Genomic DNA, 20,786 nt, shown 5'->3' with positions numbered 1-20,786 from the left:
TCAAAGAAAATTATGAACATGAGAATTTGAGACTTCTCATCACTGAATTTTTATGCAAAACACTATGGAGCAGACATAGAGATAAAACAGAAAAGATAACAAACCAAAATAGAGACGAAAAAAAAAGCCATAAAACTTTCATTCGGACAAGGAAGGTTTGATTTGATGGTTGTATACAGATATAACACTATCTAATTGCATCTGTGTACGACAGATACAGCCATCCACATATATTTCATTTAGACTTCTGGGGAGTCTAAACTTCTCACCTTTTGAGCCTTGAAAGCTATATGAATATCTCCCATCCCCACCCCCACTCCAGCCCATCTCCATGTTTGAATTCTCCAGCTACATGAGAAATTTCTTAAAATCCCAGGGTTTTCTTTCTTCGTAACTCTAACACATGAACCTGGGGTCTTCCTTACCAGTATTGTCTCCGTACTCCATACTCATCCTTTCTGGCATAAGTCTCTTACCCCTGCTCCCAAAGATGCATGCCAGTCTAGCCCCCAGGTCCTCCTCCTACTCATCTTCCTCTCTTCTCTTTTAAGCCTGGAGGAACTCCTGCTCCACAGGAGTAGGCTCCCTTTTCTCTATTCCCTCAACACCTGGAGATCTCCATGATTCCCTGGGCTCCTGCCACACGGGTCTTGCCTTTCCCACTCACTTGCTGATTCACTGTATGAAGTAAGAAGAGGAGGAACCAGCATTTTTGCTTCTGAGTGGCCATCATCTCTATATCCCGAGAAACACCCTCTTCTATTGATTACTTCATTATATTAACACTGTTACAACATCTATTAGTTACATCACAAAATCAAGTACCTTGTTAATTTTCTAATGTGTCTGCTTATGTTTATCTTGTCTTCTTAGCTTTACCCCCGAGGGCACATGACTTCCCTCTTACCTATTATGTGGCTTTTAATGACATCCCTGTATATGACACTAATCAGGATGTTATGGAACAGAGCAGCAATAATAGGCCCGATGGGCATCAAACCCCATGATTGTGGCTAAAATATGGTGCTCTGAGCCAAACAACTTACCAATAACTAAAGAAGAAAAAGTTAAAAAATTACAATAATAGTAATTCTGCTAATGTTCAAGTATTTGTTGATAGACTTATTTTTTGAGTGTGGTTTCTCGAACTGTCCATATGAATTGCAGGGCCAAGGTTTTTTAAGACTGGGGGGGGAGGAAAATATCTATTTGTTTGAATTATTGAATGATTATTTTATTTCAGTATCTTAGAAATACAGACATAGACCAGGAATATATTTTGGATTATAAATTCCAAAACTCTTAAAATACTGGTAAGGTAGAAGAGACTATAAAATTATCTTCAGTTGGGTACCATATTTATATGTCTCATATTAGAAAAATCTGTTTGGTGATTGATAAAATCTGGATCTCATTAACTAATTTTCTATATATTATTTCATTTACCTTCTGCCAAAGTCTGTCATTGGCTCCTGTGTGAGCAAGGGGATGGGTAAATGAAGGGGAGAGGGGCTGACTACTCCAAAAGAGCACAACATCCTTACAAGTGAGCTTTAGGCTACAACTGTGAATGTGTTGTTAACTATCAAGTAGAATATATGATTTTTTCTAGTCTACTATTCTTTTCAACAGGCTAACTATAATTAGTAGATTTTCTGTATTCAAATACATTTTGAATTGTAAAATGTATAATAAACTAAAATGAATTATTTTCACTGGAAGGAACATTAGAAAAAAGAAACTGTTAAACTAATGAAATTGCCATTTCAAAAATGGTCTAATATTGGCAAATTCACATGGTTCAGTCTAATAACATTTTTATTAATGATCCACATGCTTTCAGCTTTTTCTTTCTCTCACTCTTTTATATAATTCAGCTTTACTAGAGGTGAAGATGTGAAGGGTCAGTTCTCCCAGCACACTGCTCTTTCCATATACTACATTGTCTTAAAGCAAAATAGCACCGTAAGTCACTTAAATATGCTCATTAATTGTAGTCTATTCAGGGAAAATGAACAGTAAAATGACAAAAAATCATGTGGATATGTTTTAATTACCACCATCCTTTAATGCACACATCTTCATGTAATTCAAATAACATGCTCATAATACCATAGCAGAATAAGAAGAGAGTGGTGGGTAAGAATAGTTACAGAAAAAGAAAGATCTTATCAAATAAATTCTGGAAGGTGGGGGAGATTTAGGAAAGGTATATCTTTTTTGCTATTTCTTGTTTGCTATTTGCTGTTGAGTTAGATCAAACCCAGTAACTGTCATCATTAGGGATCCCATTCATTGTTTTCTTTTTCTTCCTTTTACCTTGATTTTCCAGGTTACACATTGTCATTAAGCTTGGTAAATAAATTAGCTCCAGTAAGAACACATCTTGTAAGTGACAGAGAAGTCAATGTTATTAAGCCATTTTTTTCCAGCATTCTGTAAACTAAGAATGAATAGTATATAGAGACAAAAATATAGTTTGCCCTCATAGCATCTGACGCTGGCAGCGATTTCAGTTCAGATGTAGCCATTTTTATTTCTTTCAGGAAGTATAATTGCCCACTTGTGCCTTTAAACTAGTATGAATGAAACTTAAATACAGTAATTTATTTGGTTAAGGTCTATGTGCTTTTTTCTTTTACTGAAGATGGTCTTTGATTTTATTGTGCTAGATACAAATAAGTTCTATAACAAAAATAAAATGTTACATCCTCAGTAGTCATTTGTGGAGAGGAGACTTCCCAGGTGCAGCTCTTCTGCGGTATTCTTGGCTTTTAACTTATTGGACTCATATTTCCTTCTTCGTACTTCTTGCATTAGCAATTCATTCCTCTGTGCACTTTGCTCTTGCTGTATACCTCCCAGGGATTAGAAATACTAAACTCACATCCCCACATACAACCCTTTGAGGATTTCACAGCTAGAAAAGAGCATTCTAAGCCTCCAGGTAGACGCTAACTTCTTATTTTCCCTTCTGCAGGATATATACAATTTTGTTATGATCCATATGCATTCATTTCTTTTCTAAATCTGAGCAGAAGAGAAAAATATTTCTTTTGCCACTCTGTCATGGATGAAGGAAACCCCCCAACCTGTCTCAAACTATAGAATGCGTCTCTACCCAGCCTAGCATTCCAATAGGTCAGAGATCTGAGATTAGCTGGCTACATATTTTTTTCAGAATCTTAGATTCTAAATAATTTCTTTGAAATTAAGTAGAGAGAAAAAACCCAAAAAACGAGCCATTTCCTTTGCTAATAAGAAGCATTTAGCAAGTTTAGGGAGCTACATTTTTAGTTTATTCTTGATTGTCTTTCACAGCAATTTATAAAATTATCAAACAATTGAATTTTTGATCTGAGAAGGACCTCAGATATATAATCTACAGTTCATTTTACACTTAGAAATTCTGGAGCCAATAGACAGGATGTAAAATGCTTGAGATGAAAGGACTAGTTAGGCTATCCAGAAACATAGAACTTCCATAATAAAGTGGCAAAAATATTTTGGATTATTTTATGTCTTTTTTGTTTCAATGTTCTAACTCAAAAGACCAACTGCTGTCTTCATCTTCTACCTGCATTAAATGGACTCTGGCTTGCTGGATGGTATTTCCGCAGTGACATTGCCACAGGTTGGAGCAGCCCACAGTCTTTTCACAGCTCTATTATTTTTGAAAACTTGAGTAGCTGATTATAATCTTGCTAGTTAAAAGCATTTCTGAGGGGGGCCAGCCCATGGCTCACTCGGGAGAGTGTGGTGCTAATAACACAAAGGCCACGGGTTCGGATCCCATATAGGGATGGCTCAATGGGTGAGCATGGTGCTGAGAACACCACATCAAGGGTTAAGATCCCCTTACCGGTCATGTTAAAAAAAAAAAAAATTCTGAGAATAAAATGTTAAAGCAATCTTGATAGGTGTGTGTGTTTAAAGGATACCTGCTTTTCTAGGACTTTCTGAGAGAGTTCAGTAAATAGGTGGTAGAAGATCTCCTCAAAGCAGAGCTGAAGGGGTTCTTGCTTTCTTATAACTCTTTGTATAACTGATTTGACTAAGGTTTCTTTCCCACATGTCTGTCTTCTCATTGCCCCTAAATCTTCAATATATTATGTTGAACCATTTCATAACTGTTTCATAACTGTTACAAATAGTCAAATATAAGCAATTTCAGGTAGTCCCATCTATTTATATAGTGGGAAATTTCTGGGTCGTAAGTCAAAATACTGAATCTTAAATACATTGACAATACTTAAGAGCCTTTTCTTGCAATGTAGTAAATGATTAGTACCTTTTATATAACAAGCTAATTCAGAGAGAAGGAAAAAGAAAGCAAAATGGATAAGGTTATGTCAAGAATTTGCTTAGCTGTTTAGTGGATGACCCTTTTCTGATATGCAGAAAGTCTTTTACTACCAGACAATAAATTTTTAAAAGTCATCTTATATACAACTAAACTTTTGTCCACCTGGGAAGGGGTAGTAGAGAGATATTACCATGTGTTTCATAGAATTCAAGGAGTAATGAATTTACAGTTGAGAAATTAACTATGAACCAGCTCTTCTCCCTCCTCAGAAGTCACACAGATAACCTATTTGGGCACTTCATTACTCTTACTTTTACGTGATAACTATTCCTAGATTCTTATGTATATCTCAATTCTTCTTATATTACCAAATAATTCCACTCAATTTAACAGTAATATTCAGAACACCTACCATGCAGCAGGTACTGTGTAAGGTACTAGGGGTACAGGATTCTATCACACTGAGTTGTTTTTCACTTTCCTCTCAATCCCAAAACAATACAGGCAAACAAGAAATGTGAGAAGGACTTATTTCAATCATTTAATTCAAGTCATTTAACTTAATAACATGGTTACATACTTGTTTTATTGTTGGCATTTGCATGCATTGCTTTTGTCTGTCTTACCTGAAGGATCTTATCACCAGGCTGTAGTAGGTTGGATGCTGGCCCATCAGGCTGAACCCTAGTAACAAAGATACCCTATAAGTCAGAAGTAACAGAGGTTAGGATTCTATTAGCAACAACTAGGCCTAATTAAACACATTTTCATTCACACAGAAAACAGTGAAAACATTTTAAAAAATAGTTTTTACTTGTAAGCTTCAAAGATTGTTATAGAATTCTAAGCAAGGCAACATTCACCAAGCCACATTTAAGTAAAGCAACATGTTCACTTGCAAAAAAAAAAAAAAAAAACCCAAAAACCTCATCTTGTTTTTGAAGTGTAATTATGATTTCCTGGCATATTCTTAATAATTTGTTTTGTAAAATATCTGAAATATGATAGAACCATTTTTTGGGGGTATAAATTTTGAATTTTTGTTTTTATTCTACATTAAATGTGTCCTATTTGATAGGTTATAAATTCACTGTACACTTGAAAAGGCTTATAGGATTTTATATACATAATGGTTTATTTTAATGAGTATTACTTTGTATGTTACTGAGAATTTTAATATAAAATGTATATGAACAAATTAAACATAGGAAAAATCAAATGTATTTTAAATAGTTTATGTCTACATAGTTATAAAATCCTAAATTGATTAGTTTATAATAAAAGTCAAATTAATTTTGTTGATCATATATATAAAATAAGCATTTATTGAGTGTCTATCAAAAGCTGGGCCTTCATTGCTAGTGATAGACAGATATAAAGGATATGGTTTCTGACTTCAGTGAGCCTATAATCTAGTGGAGAAGTCAAGAAAACCAACAATTACAAATCAGCTTGAGAAGTGTTATGACAGAGGTATAACAGATTGTAAAAAATATTGCATCCAGTTTATATTTGGTGCATCAGGGCTTCAAGGAGGAGGAGACACCTGACAGCTGGATCACAAAGAACAAGTAAAAGACATCCACACAGATAAGGAGAGGAGGATATTGCAGATAGAAAGAATAGCACATACAAGAGTGAAAGTGCCTGTCACATTTGGGAAATGGCATGTAGTTCTATAATGACTGGAATGCTGATGGAAGGGTGGGTTGGATGGAGTTGGGAGTGTGGCAGAAGATCACGCCAAAAAGTAGGCAAGGGCCAGATCAAGATGGGACTTTAATCAACCTTCTTAAAAGTTTGAGGAGCTACTGAAGGATTTTAAGCATGATGATGATAAGGTTTTAGTTAACATCCAAAGAATGAACTGATGAATGGATAAACAAAATGTGGTATTTGAAGTATCAATACATGCTACAACATAAATGAGCTTTGAAAATCTTATGCTGAATGAAAGAAGCCAGTCACAAAAGGCCACATATTGTATAATTCCATTTGTATGAAATGTCAAGAATAGGCAAATACATAGAGACATAGAGTAGATTAGTGTTTCCCCGGGGCTGGGAGCAGAGGACTGAGCAGTAACTGTTAATGTCTACATTGTTTCTTTTTGAAGGTAATAGAAGTGTTCTGAAGTTAGACAGCAGAGACAGTTGCGCTATTCTGTGAATATAAAAAACTCACTTAATTGTACACTTTGAGAAGGTGAATCTTATGATATGTGAATTATATCTCAATATAGCTATTTTTTTTAATTTCTAAGAATGATTAATAAAATAAGACAATATTTTAATATCCATGTCTTTTTTAAGAAAATTGCTGGTCTGTAAACTTAATGACTCTCACTTAAACCCATAATTTTGTGTATGTGTGTACTTACGTGTAAATGGTTTATCAAACAGACCCAAATTAAACTTACTTCTACTCATGTTTTTATTTAGCATTTCAGATTTTATGTAACTTATTACTTTAAGGCTTTTGAATGATGTTTATCTTTCTTTCCTTCCCATTTAAAGATGAAACTACAGCTAGGCATCAGAATCTCTAGAAAACTGCATGACTTTTAACCTAGTAATTAAGCTTCTAAAACTTAAAGACTAGACAAATATGTGATATACATGTACTAATGTGTTCATCATAATACAATTTGTAATAAAAATTACACACCACACCTAAATGTCAACCTAGTATTGATTAAAGAAATTATGGGAAATTCATACAATAGAATATGTGGTCATTAAAAATGAAGTCCTAGATGGCTAACGTAGTACTTAGTGAAACAAACAGGTTATTACCAGAGGCTGAGAGGGGAGGGGAAGTGGTGGATTAACAGGAACAAAGCTATACTATCTACCCTAAGTGAATCAATGTATATGGATGTATTGAAACAACACACTATATCCCCAAAATACGTACAAGTAAATGTTAAAATAAATGTTAAAATAAAAGTGAAAAAATAATGAGGCAGATTACATATGCCAGTATGGATCAATCTGGGATCTGAGGTCAAGTAAAAATGACAAATTCAATATAATGTCTGTTCTCATTTGTGTAAACAATAAAAAGGGACATGCACATGTAAATATGCGTGTATATACACAGAAAAATTCTGGGAGAATGCAGAATACACTATTAATACTGTGTGCTTCTTGATGAAGGATAGAGGACTGGGGATCTGAGATAATCCAATCTACTTGGATTTCTCTCTTTATCTCTCTCTCTCTTTTTTTAAACTACGTGCAATTATTCTTTTTCCAATGAGAAAATAATAAAAAAGTAATAACTAAAGTTATTTTAAAAACAAAACATTATTCTGTTCATGTTAAAAGTTTAAATGCTAGTAACTAAAAGGGGAAAGACAAGCAATATTAAATTAATTATGGGTAAAAAAAAATGTTTGAAACATTGTGTGTGTTATGATACTATTTTTGCTGAAGTATGTTTGTATGTATATTTGTGTTGGAAAATATCTGGATGGTTATCCCCTACACATTAACAGTGGTTATACTTGATAATGGGACTTTTTTTTTTTTTTTTGCTTATCTGTACTTCTGTGTTTTCTCATTTTTCTACAATGATTTTGCACTACTTATACCGTTAAGAAAATAATTAAACCTTAAAAAATATTTTAGGTTAATGGTGGTACTACTACTATTAGGAGTAATGCTTAAACAGCTTTGGCCAACCTAATTTTACAAATGGTCAATTCAGAAGAAAAAAGAAAATAAATTTTGAAAAAGGATGGTTAAATGAGGCACAATGATTAATCCACCAGACCAATGAATGGCATTGGTTGTGACAACAAATATAATGCCCACAGTCCTTTCCACATTGGGCACATAGTTCTCATACTCCATTAACCCAGGAAACTATATAATCAGTCTCCCTGGTAACACCCTGCTTCTCTTTTGGGATCTCTGTATAATAAACAGAATGACACTATTGCCCAAAATAAGCCACTACATTTCTGGTTGCTGGAGGCAAAGTTATTTTGACTATTATTTTATCCCAGCAGTCAAACTCTCTGCTACTTAGTTAATTTTGATTGCCTTTCTTCGGCTCATTGTACAGGAACCGTTTTAATAATGTTTATATGAATTCAGACCATAGGAGCTGAGTTATGGCCATCATATCTGCAATGCTGGGAGGAACCAGCAACTTTGCACAAGCTGACTGCTGAAAAAATACAAATGTGGTATCTGTGGCAGGTTTAATTTCATCCATCACATAGTTCAACTGCTGTCCTGAAGTCTGACTTTGACGCTTAACAGTTGCCTGAGTCTTCCAAAGCATTTATTACTTTTTTCTGAAGCTTTATTATTTCTTTTTAATTTTTTTCAATTAAAAAATGTTAAATGAAAAAAATCAATTAACTACTGCCCATTGATATTGTTTCCTCTTTCCTATCCTATCAGCCAGCATACTGCCATGTTAGTCGAAACAGATAGCAACGAGTACTATATTTGATAATGGTCTATGACATTCATTATTTGTTGATGTGGAATGTTTCCCAAAAGACTGCTGCAAAGTACGGTGCCCTAATTTCTCATTGTATTTATGTATATAAACACTGCCATTTGAAAGAGACCAAAAAAATCTGAATGCATTTTGTGGTCTCTGTTATGATGAATATTGATGAGAATTATGAAAACTTTGACACTATTTTGAAAAAGCTCATTGTAATAATGTGTCACCCTTTCAAATCATTTATACCGAGACTTCAAAGAATACTTTAGCACTGATGACAGAATTTTGGGGAGAATCATCATACTATTCGCATTTTGAAAATTAGAACGATATCTTTCTACTCTTTTGTGAAAAGCTATCTCCAAACTTCCAAACGATAGGAAGCCATCTTGCATGTATCAAAGATCCAAATAATGGCATCTTATTAATCTTATAGCTCTGCCAGCAAGATCTCAAATACGTCCAGTTTCTTATCACATTTGGTAGAGTATTAAGTGTGGGACAAACTATATTGCAATGCATTCAAAACTAGTGAAACAACCTAATGTAACAGAAAAATCATCTTGCCCAAAGAAGGGAAATGCCTCAGTAACTCTTTTTTTTCATTGAGGGAGTGTGTATCAATGTATTACTGCTGCTATAGCAAATTACCACAAGTTCAGTGGCTTAAAACATCTCAAATGTATTATCTTACAGTTCTGTAGGTTAGAAGTCGAACATAGGTCTCACTGGGCTAAAACAAAGTGTGGGCAGGGCTACATCTTTTCTGGAATATCTGGACGAGAATCCATTTCCCTGTGTTTACTAACTTCTAGGAAATTTCCACATTCCTTGGTTCATGGTCTCCTAACATCTTCAAAGCCAATAATAATGCATCTCTCTGACCCCTTTTCTGTTGTCACATCTCCCTCTGACTGCAGCCAGGGAAGAGTCTCTATTTCTAAGGACCTATATGATTACACTGGTCCATCTGGATAATCCAGGATAATCTCCTCATCTCAATGTCCTTAATTTCATCACATCTGCAAAGTCCCTTTAACCATATAATGTAACATATTCATAGGTTCTAGGAATTAGGATATGGCTGTATTTGGGGAGCCACTTTTTCTGTCTACCACTTTTTCTGTCTGTGCTCACCATTAAAGAGTGGGCAAGTTAACTTTTGTGTACTTAACCTTTCCTCATCAATACAATGGCTATGGTATAATAATGGTACATACCTCATAGAGGTGTTGGATTAGGTGGTGAATAAATATAAAATACTTGGAACAGTGGATGGCACTTAATATAGGGTGAATAAGTGTTGCTATATTTATTTTAAGTCTGAAAGTTGAGCTATAATCCAAGGTCTTTTATCCAGCAAAGCCCACACTGAAAGTTTCTAAGTCTCCAACTGTACCAGATTTAGGCAAGAAATTATTCTTCTTTCCTCTCGGTTTAGAGTATGCTGAAAGGCCAATATTTGCCATCTTTCCCTTTTCCCAACAAATAAAGGTATTGTCATGTCTTTTTTAGGGGAGGGGATGGGAAGAGGGGTGGAAAGTTACTCCTGCCTCATCTGTGTTTTCCTGGTGGTGGCTTGTAATGATGATAGCTCCAAGTACTGCTCATTCTCAGCAGTGACATGGGTCCCATCTTGAGAGCTTTCTGATTATTCATAATAACTCTCAGGGGCTAATTCCATTGGTAGCTCCAAGCAGGGAGCATCGTCAGCTCTTTATAGTAATGGCTGGTAGAATCAACTCTAGTTAGGGGCTTATGGCACATATGAGTGTTTTTTTCTAATGTCTCTCACCTCATGAACAGCTCTCAGGTTCCTTAGTGGCTTGAAAACATAATATTTTTCCCTTAGTACCACTTCAGAAAGTATCTTAGAACAGAGCAACATGATAGGTGCTGCAAAGTCTTTTCAAAAGAATGTAAACCTTTGCTCTCCTCAGACACCAAAAGCTGGATATGCTTGAGACAGACACAGACCCCATGGACTCATGCATCAGAGAGTCAAAGCTAAATTATAGAGGGCTGGCTGGATGCTTCATAGGTATGACCTTCTGCCCCATTTTTATGCCAATCTTTATGCAAATCATGAATGGTTATTCCAAAAATACCCATAGTAGGCTTATAAAAAGTTTTGCGTTTTACAAGTAATTTTGAAAAGGGTGTTTGGGAGATTTCTCACAGTGTTAAGATCTGACCTTGTCTTACTGGTTACTTAAGCCTCTACACATTTGGATGTAAACCTTAACTCAGAAAGTTAGTCTACAGGGCCAACATTTAACATTCTAACTTTAGAGGAGAGGACCTTTATATGGTTTTTTAATGATGAAGGTGAATGACTGTGACAGTCTCAGCTACTGTAAATGCAGACACCAAAATAGAACTTGTCTCAAGGGACCTGCAACTTCAATTTATAAAATATGTTTTCTTCAAAATTCTGAAATGTCTTGGCTAATGCTAAGAAACTGGGTCTAGGAAGGCTATATCTGAAGTAAAAATTGTATACTATTACAATTCAGAACACATTGGTTAATTTTTTTTTTGGCAGTTCCAAACCCATGACCTTGGTGTTATCAGTCATTGGTTAAATATTATAGAATGTTGTTTTATGCTTTCATATAATTATTAAGGTTAAAGAGGATTTCTAGAGGAAAATACGATTCATGAAAATAGCAATCAGAGCCATAGACCCAATAGCTAAGTGGAAACTTTTTTTCCAAATATGTGGCAAATATTAATTTTCTTTCATAAAGCGGACAACGTTAATATAAAGCTATATTGTGGCTTGTAGAATGATGGAGTTTGGATGTGTTGTCCGCTCTAAAACTTATGTGGAAATCTGATCTCCAATGTGGCAGTGTTGGAAACTGATTGAGTCATGGGGGTGGATCCCTCTTGAATGGATTAATGCTCTCCCTGGGGAGGGGGGGTAGTGAGTGAGTTCTAGCTCTGTTAGTTCCCACAAGAGCTGATTGTTTAAAGTCTCTCTCACTTCCTCTCTCGCCATGTGATCTGCTTATACCTGCTGGCTGCCTGCTGCTTTTCAACCATGAGTAGAAGCAGCCTGAGGCCTGTGCCAGATGCAGCTGTCCCAGAATCGTAAGCCAAATAAACCTCTTTCCTTTATAAATTACCCAGTCTCAGGTATTTCTGTTATAGCAATACAAACAGATTAAAACATAGAAGCAACATAATAGACTATATTTACTTTGTCCCTGTGATTAATAGTAGACTTGACACATCAAGGATAAAGTTATTATCAATAGTGGTCTTCTCCATGAATCAAAAGTGTGATGATAAAATATTTTAAGGTTAATTGCTGTGCATCAAATTTTAGGCGTTGAAGAATTTGCTGTCATAGCAAGTGAGGAATTTACATACAGCAAAAAAGCCTTATCCCATGGCTGCTAGAAACTAAAGGAGAGGGGATGTCAAGAGAGGGAACTAGCAGCTGAATATGATGCTTCAGTGAATGGCTGAAATTTGGCTGACAAAGCAACAAAATGTAAAATCCATAAAAGATAAACCAGAAGGAGAATTGCTTTAAAAACTTAAAATTTGAGACAGAAATACAAATAAAAATTCTACCACTGATTAAGTCTTCCAAAAATTTCACAAAAATCTTACGTTTAAAGGAGTTTCAAACTCTATTTCACTATTTTTTGATAAAATAAATATTAAAATGGAAATCATTTGCTTGCATTTGTAAAAAGATGTATTCCTAATGCATTGGAGCAATGAGGAGACTAATAAAATCTAGGGAAATTGACTATGAGATTACAAATATCTTCATGGCAATATAACTGAATATAATATGCTAGCACAGGAAATACACATTGTTTGGTCTTTGGATCATTCTTTTAGGTCTTTCTAAAAGTTTTTTAATAGCCAAAACAAATAAACAAACAAAAACAAACACAACCCTCCCAAAACACCTAGTTCTCAAGATACTGCTCACTTGACTTGTTAAAAGCATCTAAAAAAAAAAGGCAATTTATTCCCTTTTCTCTGAGATTGCTTTTAGAAATGACAGACTGACTACTAGACTATTTGTTATGGTTTGATGCTGATCATTATTAGCTATTCTTTTGGGGGGATATTGAATGTAAAAGCTAAAATTATATGGTTTTGGTTACTTTATGATTATATTTCTAATTTTCTTAATTGTTCCAGTATTTCCATTGTTATCTAAAAATTAAGCAATTAAAGATTTGTGGGATGTCTGTCTATTGCGACTGAAAGCACATTTGTGTCCTGTTTATTTCTTGATGAAATTCTTGAGCTTAAAAAACAATTTCATTTTACTTGTCATATTTTATTTTAAAAGTTAGTGATTATACTCCGTGACTTACTGTCTTTCCAGATTTCTGGCCTCTTAAGGAAAAATAAAAGAAGTATTTTCCATTTATTTTATTTTCTGAATCCTTTAAAGCCTGCATTTAATATGAGACCTTACCTGGTAGTGAATATTTGGATTGCTGAGTTTTGCAAAGTTTACTGTTTCTGTCAGAGCCACTAATGGCTTTTCTTCTCAGCTTCACTAGAAACTATGAAAAACAGGAATGAATAATGATAGGTGGCTGTGGATTCTCCTTCCTAGCTATTTTTAAAATAGTATCACTAATCTGGTTTCTGATTATCATTCCTGCGGGCTTCCTCAAAGCTGTGTAATTTTTTGATACTATCTGCACCATTTCAAAATTATGAATTGTAAAGAATTCAGTCAAATTTTTTTTTCTGTCATTTATGCAAAAACAAAGTTTTTGCAGTGAAAAATTTTCTTGTTGTAAGCTATATTTAGCCAAACTATGATTTTTTTATAGGTTTAATATGGTTTTATTAAATGGCTATCACATTATTGTATAGTAGACCATGCTAGAAGTATTTCTTAGAGGTGACAGTGAAATCAGGAGTTCAAAAGTGCTAGAGGTAACACCCAGTAGACACTATAATTGTGAAAAAGTGGCTCTTATGCCAAAGCTGTACATAGGTAGTGTGGGGCAGAGTGAAAAAGGAGGAGTTTTTTTGTTTGCTTTTTTTTTTTTTTTTTAACTTTCAGTCTCTATATTTCTATAGTATTTGAACTTTTATAGTGACATCTTCATTTATGGCCTGTGTAATTTTTAAAAATGTGTAAGTTAAAGAAAAAGAACACTGTAGTTGTACACATCTGAGACTGAGAATGTATTTAAAGGAGGATGATTGTGTCATGCAGAGTAAAAGCATTGAGACTGCCATGTGGCTGATGAATGAAGGGAAAACAGTTCATGCCCAGCAGAGCCAGCAGAAGGTTCTTAAGTAAAAGTGGTTCTTGATCCTCTCTCTGTCTCTTCGGACACTCTCATTTTGTGTCCCAGAGATGGACACCTTCAGGGAACTGAAGCCACCCAGCTCATTGTATGTAAGTCTTACAAAGCCAAACACATCTTGGGTCTTTTTTGTAGTACGAGAATAAATAAAGCTTCCCAAGTCTAGGTACTTCACTAAATTAGTCATTCTGAGTCAAGGAAGAAACATTCCTTGACAAGTAGGGGATAGAGGGAACATGATTTTTTTTCTCTCTCAATGAACACAGACCTCAGTATACCTCAATAAACAAAAAGACAAATAAATAAAATATTAAGATATGCCTTTCCTTTAATCATTTTAGTGTTTAGTCCAACACTAAAAGAGGTTGCTTATTTCTTAATGAAAGTCCTTGGGGGTTAAATAATAGTCCCTTGTTATGGCAATATGGTTTGTGCATGGTGATAGGGTTTAATCAGCAAGGTTTCAAGCACAGAAAGCAGTTTTCTACTCAATTATACTTAAGAAAATAGAATTATTTACTAAGACTATATAACTACACTAGTTATATTGTAAAGGTAATGTCATGTAAAGATGATGGGCAATTACATAAATGCATCTGTGTAATTTGATACCTTATACAGCAATCCTAAACTCCTATTACTTACTGTTTAACTCTGGATTTATTGGTGAAACTGTCGATTCTTTTTTAGTAATTACATAAGGTATTTATAAACTAATTTTAAGTGCTTTTATATTTTAATTGAGAAGTGTTTGACATTTTCCAATGAATAGAAACAAACTTGAAAAAAAAGTCTCTAAATCTTTTCCCAACATTTTTTCCCTTGTTTATTTTGTTTCATGCTAAATGGCTAAAATGATACAGCAGACAGAACATAAATAATATATAAGTCTAGTAACTAATATAGCTGGCTATCCACTTGGGCTTTAGTTCTACTGAGAAAATATTTTACTGATTGTTATAAAATATCACACAGTGACACCATTCTCAATTCTAGTGATTTTCTAAATATACTTTTGAATTAAAATGTCCCGATCAATGTTCTTATTTAAAATGTTACTTTTAAATCATCTTATCCAAAATGGTACTTTTTAATCACCTATTTCCACATATGTGATATTTTTCTGAAGAACCAAGCCTGTGTTGAGTGACATTTGATTGTTTCCTTTTATAAGTTGATATCTGTGTCTTTTTTTATACTATATTATCTAGACACTGACATTTTTAAATTGGCTAAAGCACATTGCCACACCTTTTTAAAAAAGCTTTGTATAAATGGTCGTACGTGTATAAGAGGTTGTGAAAACTACATTTCTACCAATGTTTCTGAATAGGTTCAGGATTTTTTCCCTCCACATTGAGACAAGGAACAGAATAGGCAAAAATTCATTTTTTAAATGAAAATAAAAATCATCTCATTTTTAACGTCCTCAACCATGTGGCATTCTGAACCTCAAATTGCAATGTGACTATAAGATGCAGCTGAAGTAATCAGCTGTGTTGTAAAGTAATTTATTTTTTAAAATCCATTATATATATGAAACAAGATCTGTTTCAATCCCTTCCTCAATTTAGTCCGAATTGCAGTCTATAAAAAATATGATCTCTATCCCTTTACCCTGAATTTTATTTTCACATAATTCATAGATTTTCCAGATTACTTTGTATTACATAATCACTAAAGTAAGATTAAGGATGGAAAAAATATATAAATTATGTTACTTGAAAAATGAATTTAGAAATATATAAAATAAACCATACTTGTCTAGTAGCTTTGGATGAAATGTGCTATATGTGGTTTAATATTTATGTTGTAAATATAAATCATATGCTATATAGAATTCTAGACAAATATTTGCTATTTTTGTATTGTTACATCCATGGAAAATACCTGATGGGAAATAAGCATATGGCATGTACCTTTTTAATAAGTCAAAATCATATCTTTTGCAACATTTTGTTTATGAATCAACCAATGTCATGAGGCTGAGAAAAACTGGAAATTTATTCTTGTGCATTTTTTAATTTGCCATTGCCACGTGTGCCTCTGGGTATTATCCCCTGGTAAAGGTATTAATTAAATGCTTTGATTCTGTATGCCTAATTGTCCTCTTGTTAATATTAATCATATAAAAACTTTTATTTGATGCAATACCCATTTCCACACAAAGAAAAAAGCTCTATTTTTTCCTAATGGTGGAAAGTGGAGTAGAAAGAGGAGAGATTTAAGTCCTGTTTGGGCAGCTAGAGGCAATAATTTTAAAGTAATGTAAATAAGTTATAGTAATTTATTCTGAAATTCTAGGACATTTATTTAGAGTTTATTGGTGATTATATTTTATATTTGCCATGCTTCCAATATTGTTTCTATGGCTTGGAATTTTGCCTGTACCACTGGCAAAATATCACTGGGGCATACATGTGAAAAAATGAAGTGATTAAAAAGTACCATTTTAAATAAGAACATTCATTGATTGGGATATTTTAATTCAACAATATATTTAGAAAATCACTAGAATTGAGAATGGTGTCACTGTGTGATATTTTATAACAATCAGCAAAAGATTTTAATTTAAATTTTTTTAATTTAAAAAAGAACATGAATTTATTTCTTCTCTCATTTCTGTGACTACGTTCAGATTGTCCAACTTGGTGGAAATATGGGTGAGCTCTTGGGCATCTGCTGAGCTTAGGTGTTGATGATAAACTGTGGAGAATAAGTGATTCTGAATGCCGCAGTGTGTATATTTATTGCCGTCAAGTCCTTTGAGTATATAGGCTGGATCCATAATGCACTGTTCATTTTGATCCTGTGCCTGAAGAATTGTTCATGGGACTGTTCAGTGAAATATCTTTACATGTAGAGAAAGGGGCTATGAGTCTTCTTTAACGTCTTTAAAATCCAGGTGCTTAGTCTTTCTTTCCTCAAGTAGAGCAAGGAGGGATATTAGTCTCTGAATGATGAGCTTTGTGAATTCACTATTAAAAAGGTGTTCGTTTGCAGAGTCCTGGGTTGCCTTACAAAATACTACAGCAGCATGATATCAGTCATCTATTTATCCAGTTTCTTCTTTCTAAAAACATCCTGTGGAATTGTACTGGTAAATTCCTTGAATTTTTTCAGTCATGAATTATTTTATGAGTGCTTAAATATAGGCAAAGAATATTTTAGCTTCTTCATTGGCAGAATCACCACTGTAATGATACCTTAGTCCAGAAGTTATATAATTGCTTACCAATCCACTCTGTACAGTATGCTCCTAATTGTCTAGGTTCAATAGAGAATACATGCTGACTTCCAAGGACTTATTAAAGCAAATATGTAGACTACAACTAATTAGAGGGTTCTGTAATACTTTCAATATTAGAATATCATATTAGTCTCAACACTACAGGGTATAAATTTGTCATATGCCTCTTCTGCTAAATAGCATTTGCAGATAGAGGCATGTATTACAGTGCTTATTAAAAGAAAAGGATTTCAAGTCAGATCAATTTGGTTCCAAATTTTGTCTACCACAGATCGGCTAAGTGACCTCGAGCAAGATAATTAACTCCTCTGGGCCTCAATAAAATGGGGAATACTACTACTACTCACCTAACAGAAGTTGTTAATGAAGCTCTCTTAAGTTCATGTATATAGAGAGTCTAATACAGTGCCCAGCATATTGCAGATACTCCAGAAAAGGTTATTGTTTTTACTGCTTTATTATCAGATTTGTTGGATCAAAATCCTTCATCTTTCTGAAGCATTTTGCCATCTTGACAGCAATGTTTCTCTGTTGTAATAAACCATATCATGGCTTCCATTTACTTCATTGAGAGGGCAAAGACAAGCATTACAATAGCTCCATTTCCATTCACTGTCCTACAGATTTCTTTTTCCAAGCACACAGAAGCAGTTTTCAGTTGGCAAAGAATTCCAAAATAACGAGCTCCATGGTGAGTGAATTGGTGTTTTCAACTACTAAACATTGTTCTGACAATCAGCTCCTCCCTTTAACCTGAGGAGACCATATTTGATTGGAATTACTTTGGGGCTTGGAGGGGAGTGTGAAGTTTGACAGTCCATATGCTGATCTAAACCCTTGAAGTCTGATACAAAATACTCATTCACATCTGGCTTAATCCTGAATCCTCCCTAAAGTCTCAGTTAACTTTTGGCTGTCCCAAGTGTTTTTCTGCATTGATCTTACACTACCCAGAACTTAGACCAGAATTTCTGCCAGACTGAACAACAGATCTCATTTTTGTCCCACTCCCTATTGTCAGCTTTTTGGGATGATAACTTCAGGCTTTCTTTGTCTAGCTGTGGTCAGTTTAGATGCTGTCTCACATTGGTCATGAAGAGAATAGAATAAATTTATTGGTTACTTTACTATAGAAAGTCCTCAATTCCTTAAGACATTCAGCTGTTCTTAGATTCTTGGAATTTTGAGTAGCAAAACTTTCAAACAGTAAGGAAAATAATACAGTGTGCTTCTGAGCATATTTCTAACAATCCGGGACTTGTTTATTGGAAGAAAGTATGTATCATATTAAAGTTTGAACTTTTGCATGGCTTATCTCTTTATAAAGCATCTACCTCAGACTCAGGCAGTATCTGTTGAATTTAAACATCTGCTTAATTTGTTTCTTCTTACCTCCAGATGTAAATTAGCCAACTCATGAAAAACCAGTCTGTTTTTCAACACTGGAGAGAGAAGTATTTTAGTTCATTTTCATTTTCTTACTGTTCGGTATTTTGGGATAGATACAGGCATTGGGTTCTGCTCTAAATTTTACGCAGCCACTACAAGAACTGTGTACTGGGGCTAAAAAATTGCAGTTGAATTTCCAAGAGATTAATCCCTTTCTTTGTGAATGGACTAAATTATTGTGTAAATTGTCAGAGCCAGTGTCTGTAGATCCTCTGAGCACTGTTAACTGAGTATCCAGCATGAGTTTGATGGTCAATAAATTAAGAGCAGTATTGAGATTCTTCTGTAGATTTGGAACTTCTAGTTATTCCCATCAATTTTGCAATAACAGAGATTCACTTTTCAGATTGTGAAGTGCTTTAGAGTGTAATGAGCCAAAGAAAAGTGCTTTTGAGGGGAAATCTTTCAATGAACAAATGATACAATTCAAGCTTTATATCTGTTACATTTAACCAAAAGAGCAAATTATTAGATTTATAGAAGTAGTTCAGCCTCACTAGAGTCATCAAAATATTAGAAATGAGAAATTAAGAGTTACAAAATGATTATATTCATCATAGTGGAAGAATTACAGGCAATGATTTAAAAACTTCAGATCTAGTCCCACAAAGTTGAAAATAGCAGAAATGCAACAGTGTTCTGACATCTTGACTATTTAGCAATCTGTTCACCCTTAATTTAAAAATATCTATTAACCTGTATCTTCCAAAAATATAGTAAAAATTTATACACTGGTGAGAAAGGAGAGAAAAACATGTTTTTTAAATTTTAACTTTGAAATTTTATCTTAAGAATGATAAAGTTACTAACTTTTCATTGAAAGAATTTATGGAGGAGATGTAAAACCAGAGACAAAAAAGGGGTCAAGATGAGTAAGACATAATGATTTGGGGTTTTAAAAAATACTATCATATACATTTCTGATAATTCTGAATGTTTGTTTTTTGTCTCAAGATGTGTTAGTAATTTATTAATATTAAGTAAATGGTTGGTCCAACTAAGCCATAAATGTTTTAATTCTACAAAATCAATAGTTATCCTCAACATCATTTCAAAATGGAAATGCACAGACATTTCTAACTGGCATTTCCCTAATTATGTAGGGCTGCTTCATATATATTCCTTACATGTGAATAGTGGCTCTAGCCTGTTGGCCAAAGGAGCTACCTTTCTATAGTCACTAGAAATTTTTTCTGGTCCCTTCCTTCCTTGTGTAAAATAGTGTGAAAAATTCATCCTTTTAGTCCAACCTCCTCTTCTGCCTTTCTTCTTCAGAAAGGAAAGGACAAAGGGCAGAAAGAATATAAGAAACAAGATGAATAGGAAAAAGTGGAGGAAAATATAAGATTAAAGACTCTGTTTCAGGCTACAGAAATTTCCAGGGGCATCCAAAATTTTTCAGAAGCAGGTCTCTTACTCAAAAATTGATCTGTGGGTTACTTTTATAATAGTGGTGAGTTGAAAGGGTCTGGACCAGGTTGTGACTCAAAGGTAAGTCGAGAGCCTATGGAGGTTTTAGTCATATGAAATTTTTGTCTTTCTTCATCATTCCAAAGTTTTATGATGTTCACCTAATGCAATTAAATTTGATGAGATCAAAAGTAAATGGTTTCAATTATCATCAAATTATTATTACTAATTGAATCAAAGCTGAGAGTATTAAACATTGGTGGTAGCAGGGCAGGTTATATAGCTCAGAGTAAACTTTCTAAAACATAAAATTCAGATGGTCCACACTGGAATCAGACAGTCCACAATGTGAGCATGTGGGATGTCCAGGTGATGGCTGACATTAGAGTTGGGGGTGGTGGTGTACCTTGATCCCATGGTTTGACAAGTGGGGATAAGCATGAGAGGAGGACCTGATTCTTCTGGTAATGCTAACTCTGATTTTTTTCATAGAAAATTTGTTTTCTGTGTTTTTTCAATTCTACAGTTAATTCTATTAGTGAAATTCTTTACAAGCCTGATGAGTTGAAGAGATGTCAGTCAGCTCGGCCTGACATTG

The 20,786-nt window shown here is 34.1% G+C and overlaps 1 protein-coding gene across 2 annotated transcripts in view; it reads right to left on the bottom strand.

The window, feature by feature from the left end:
• The window catches only part of LRRC7 (leucine rich repeat containing 7), a 422,920-nt gene that overhangs the window by 9,997 nt on the left and 392,137 nt on the right, over window positions 1–20,786 (bottom strand). For both annotated transcript variants that reach the window (XM_063104407.1, XM_063104408.1), the window contains one exon: window positions 4,933–5,007. In XM_063104407.1, the coding sequence (XP_062960477.1) occupies window positions 4,933–5,007 (75 nt within the window). The remainder of the gene's footprint in view (window positions 1–4,932; window positions 5,008–20,786) is intronic.

The sequence above is a fragment of the Cynocephalus volans genome, chromosome 8 (assembly GCF_027409185.1).
Source record: "Cynocephalus volans isolate mCynVol1 chromosome 8, mCynVol1.pri, whole genome shotgun sequence".
In the NCBI taxonomy this organism is placed as follows: Eukaryota; Metazoa; Chordata; class Mammalia; order Dermoptera; family Cynocephalidae; genus Cynocephalus; species Cynocephalus volans.
The sequence above is the reverse complement of the archived record's forward strand: the minus strand, read 5'-3'. Positions and strand labels throughout refer to the sequence as shown.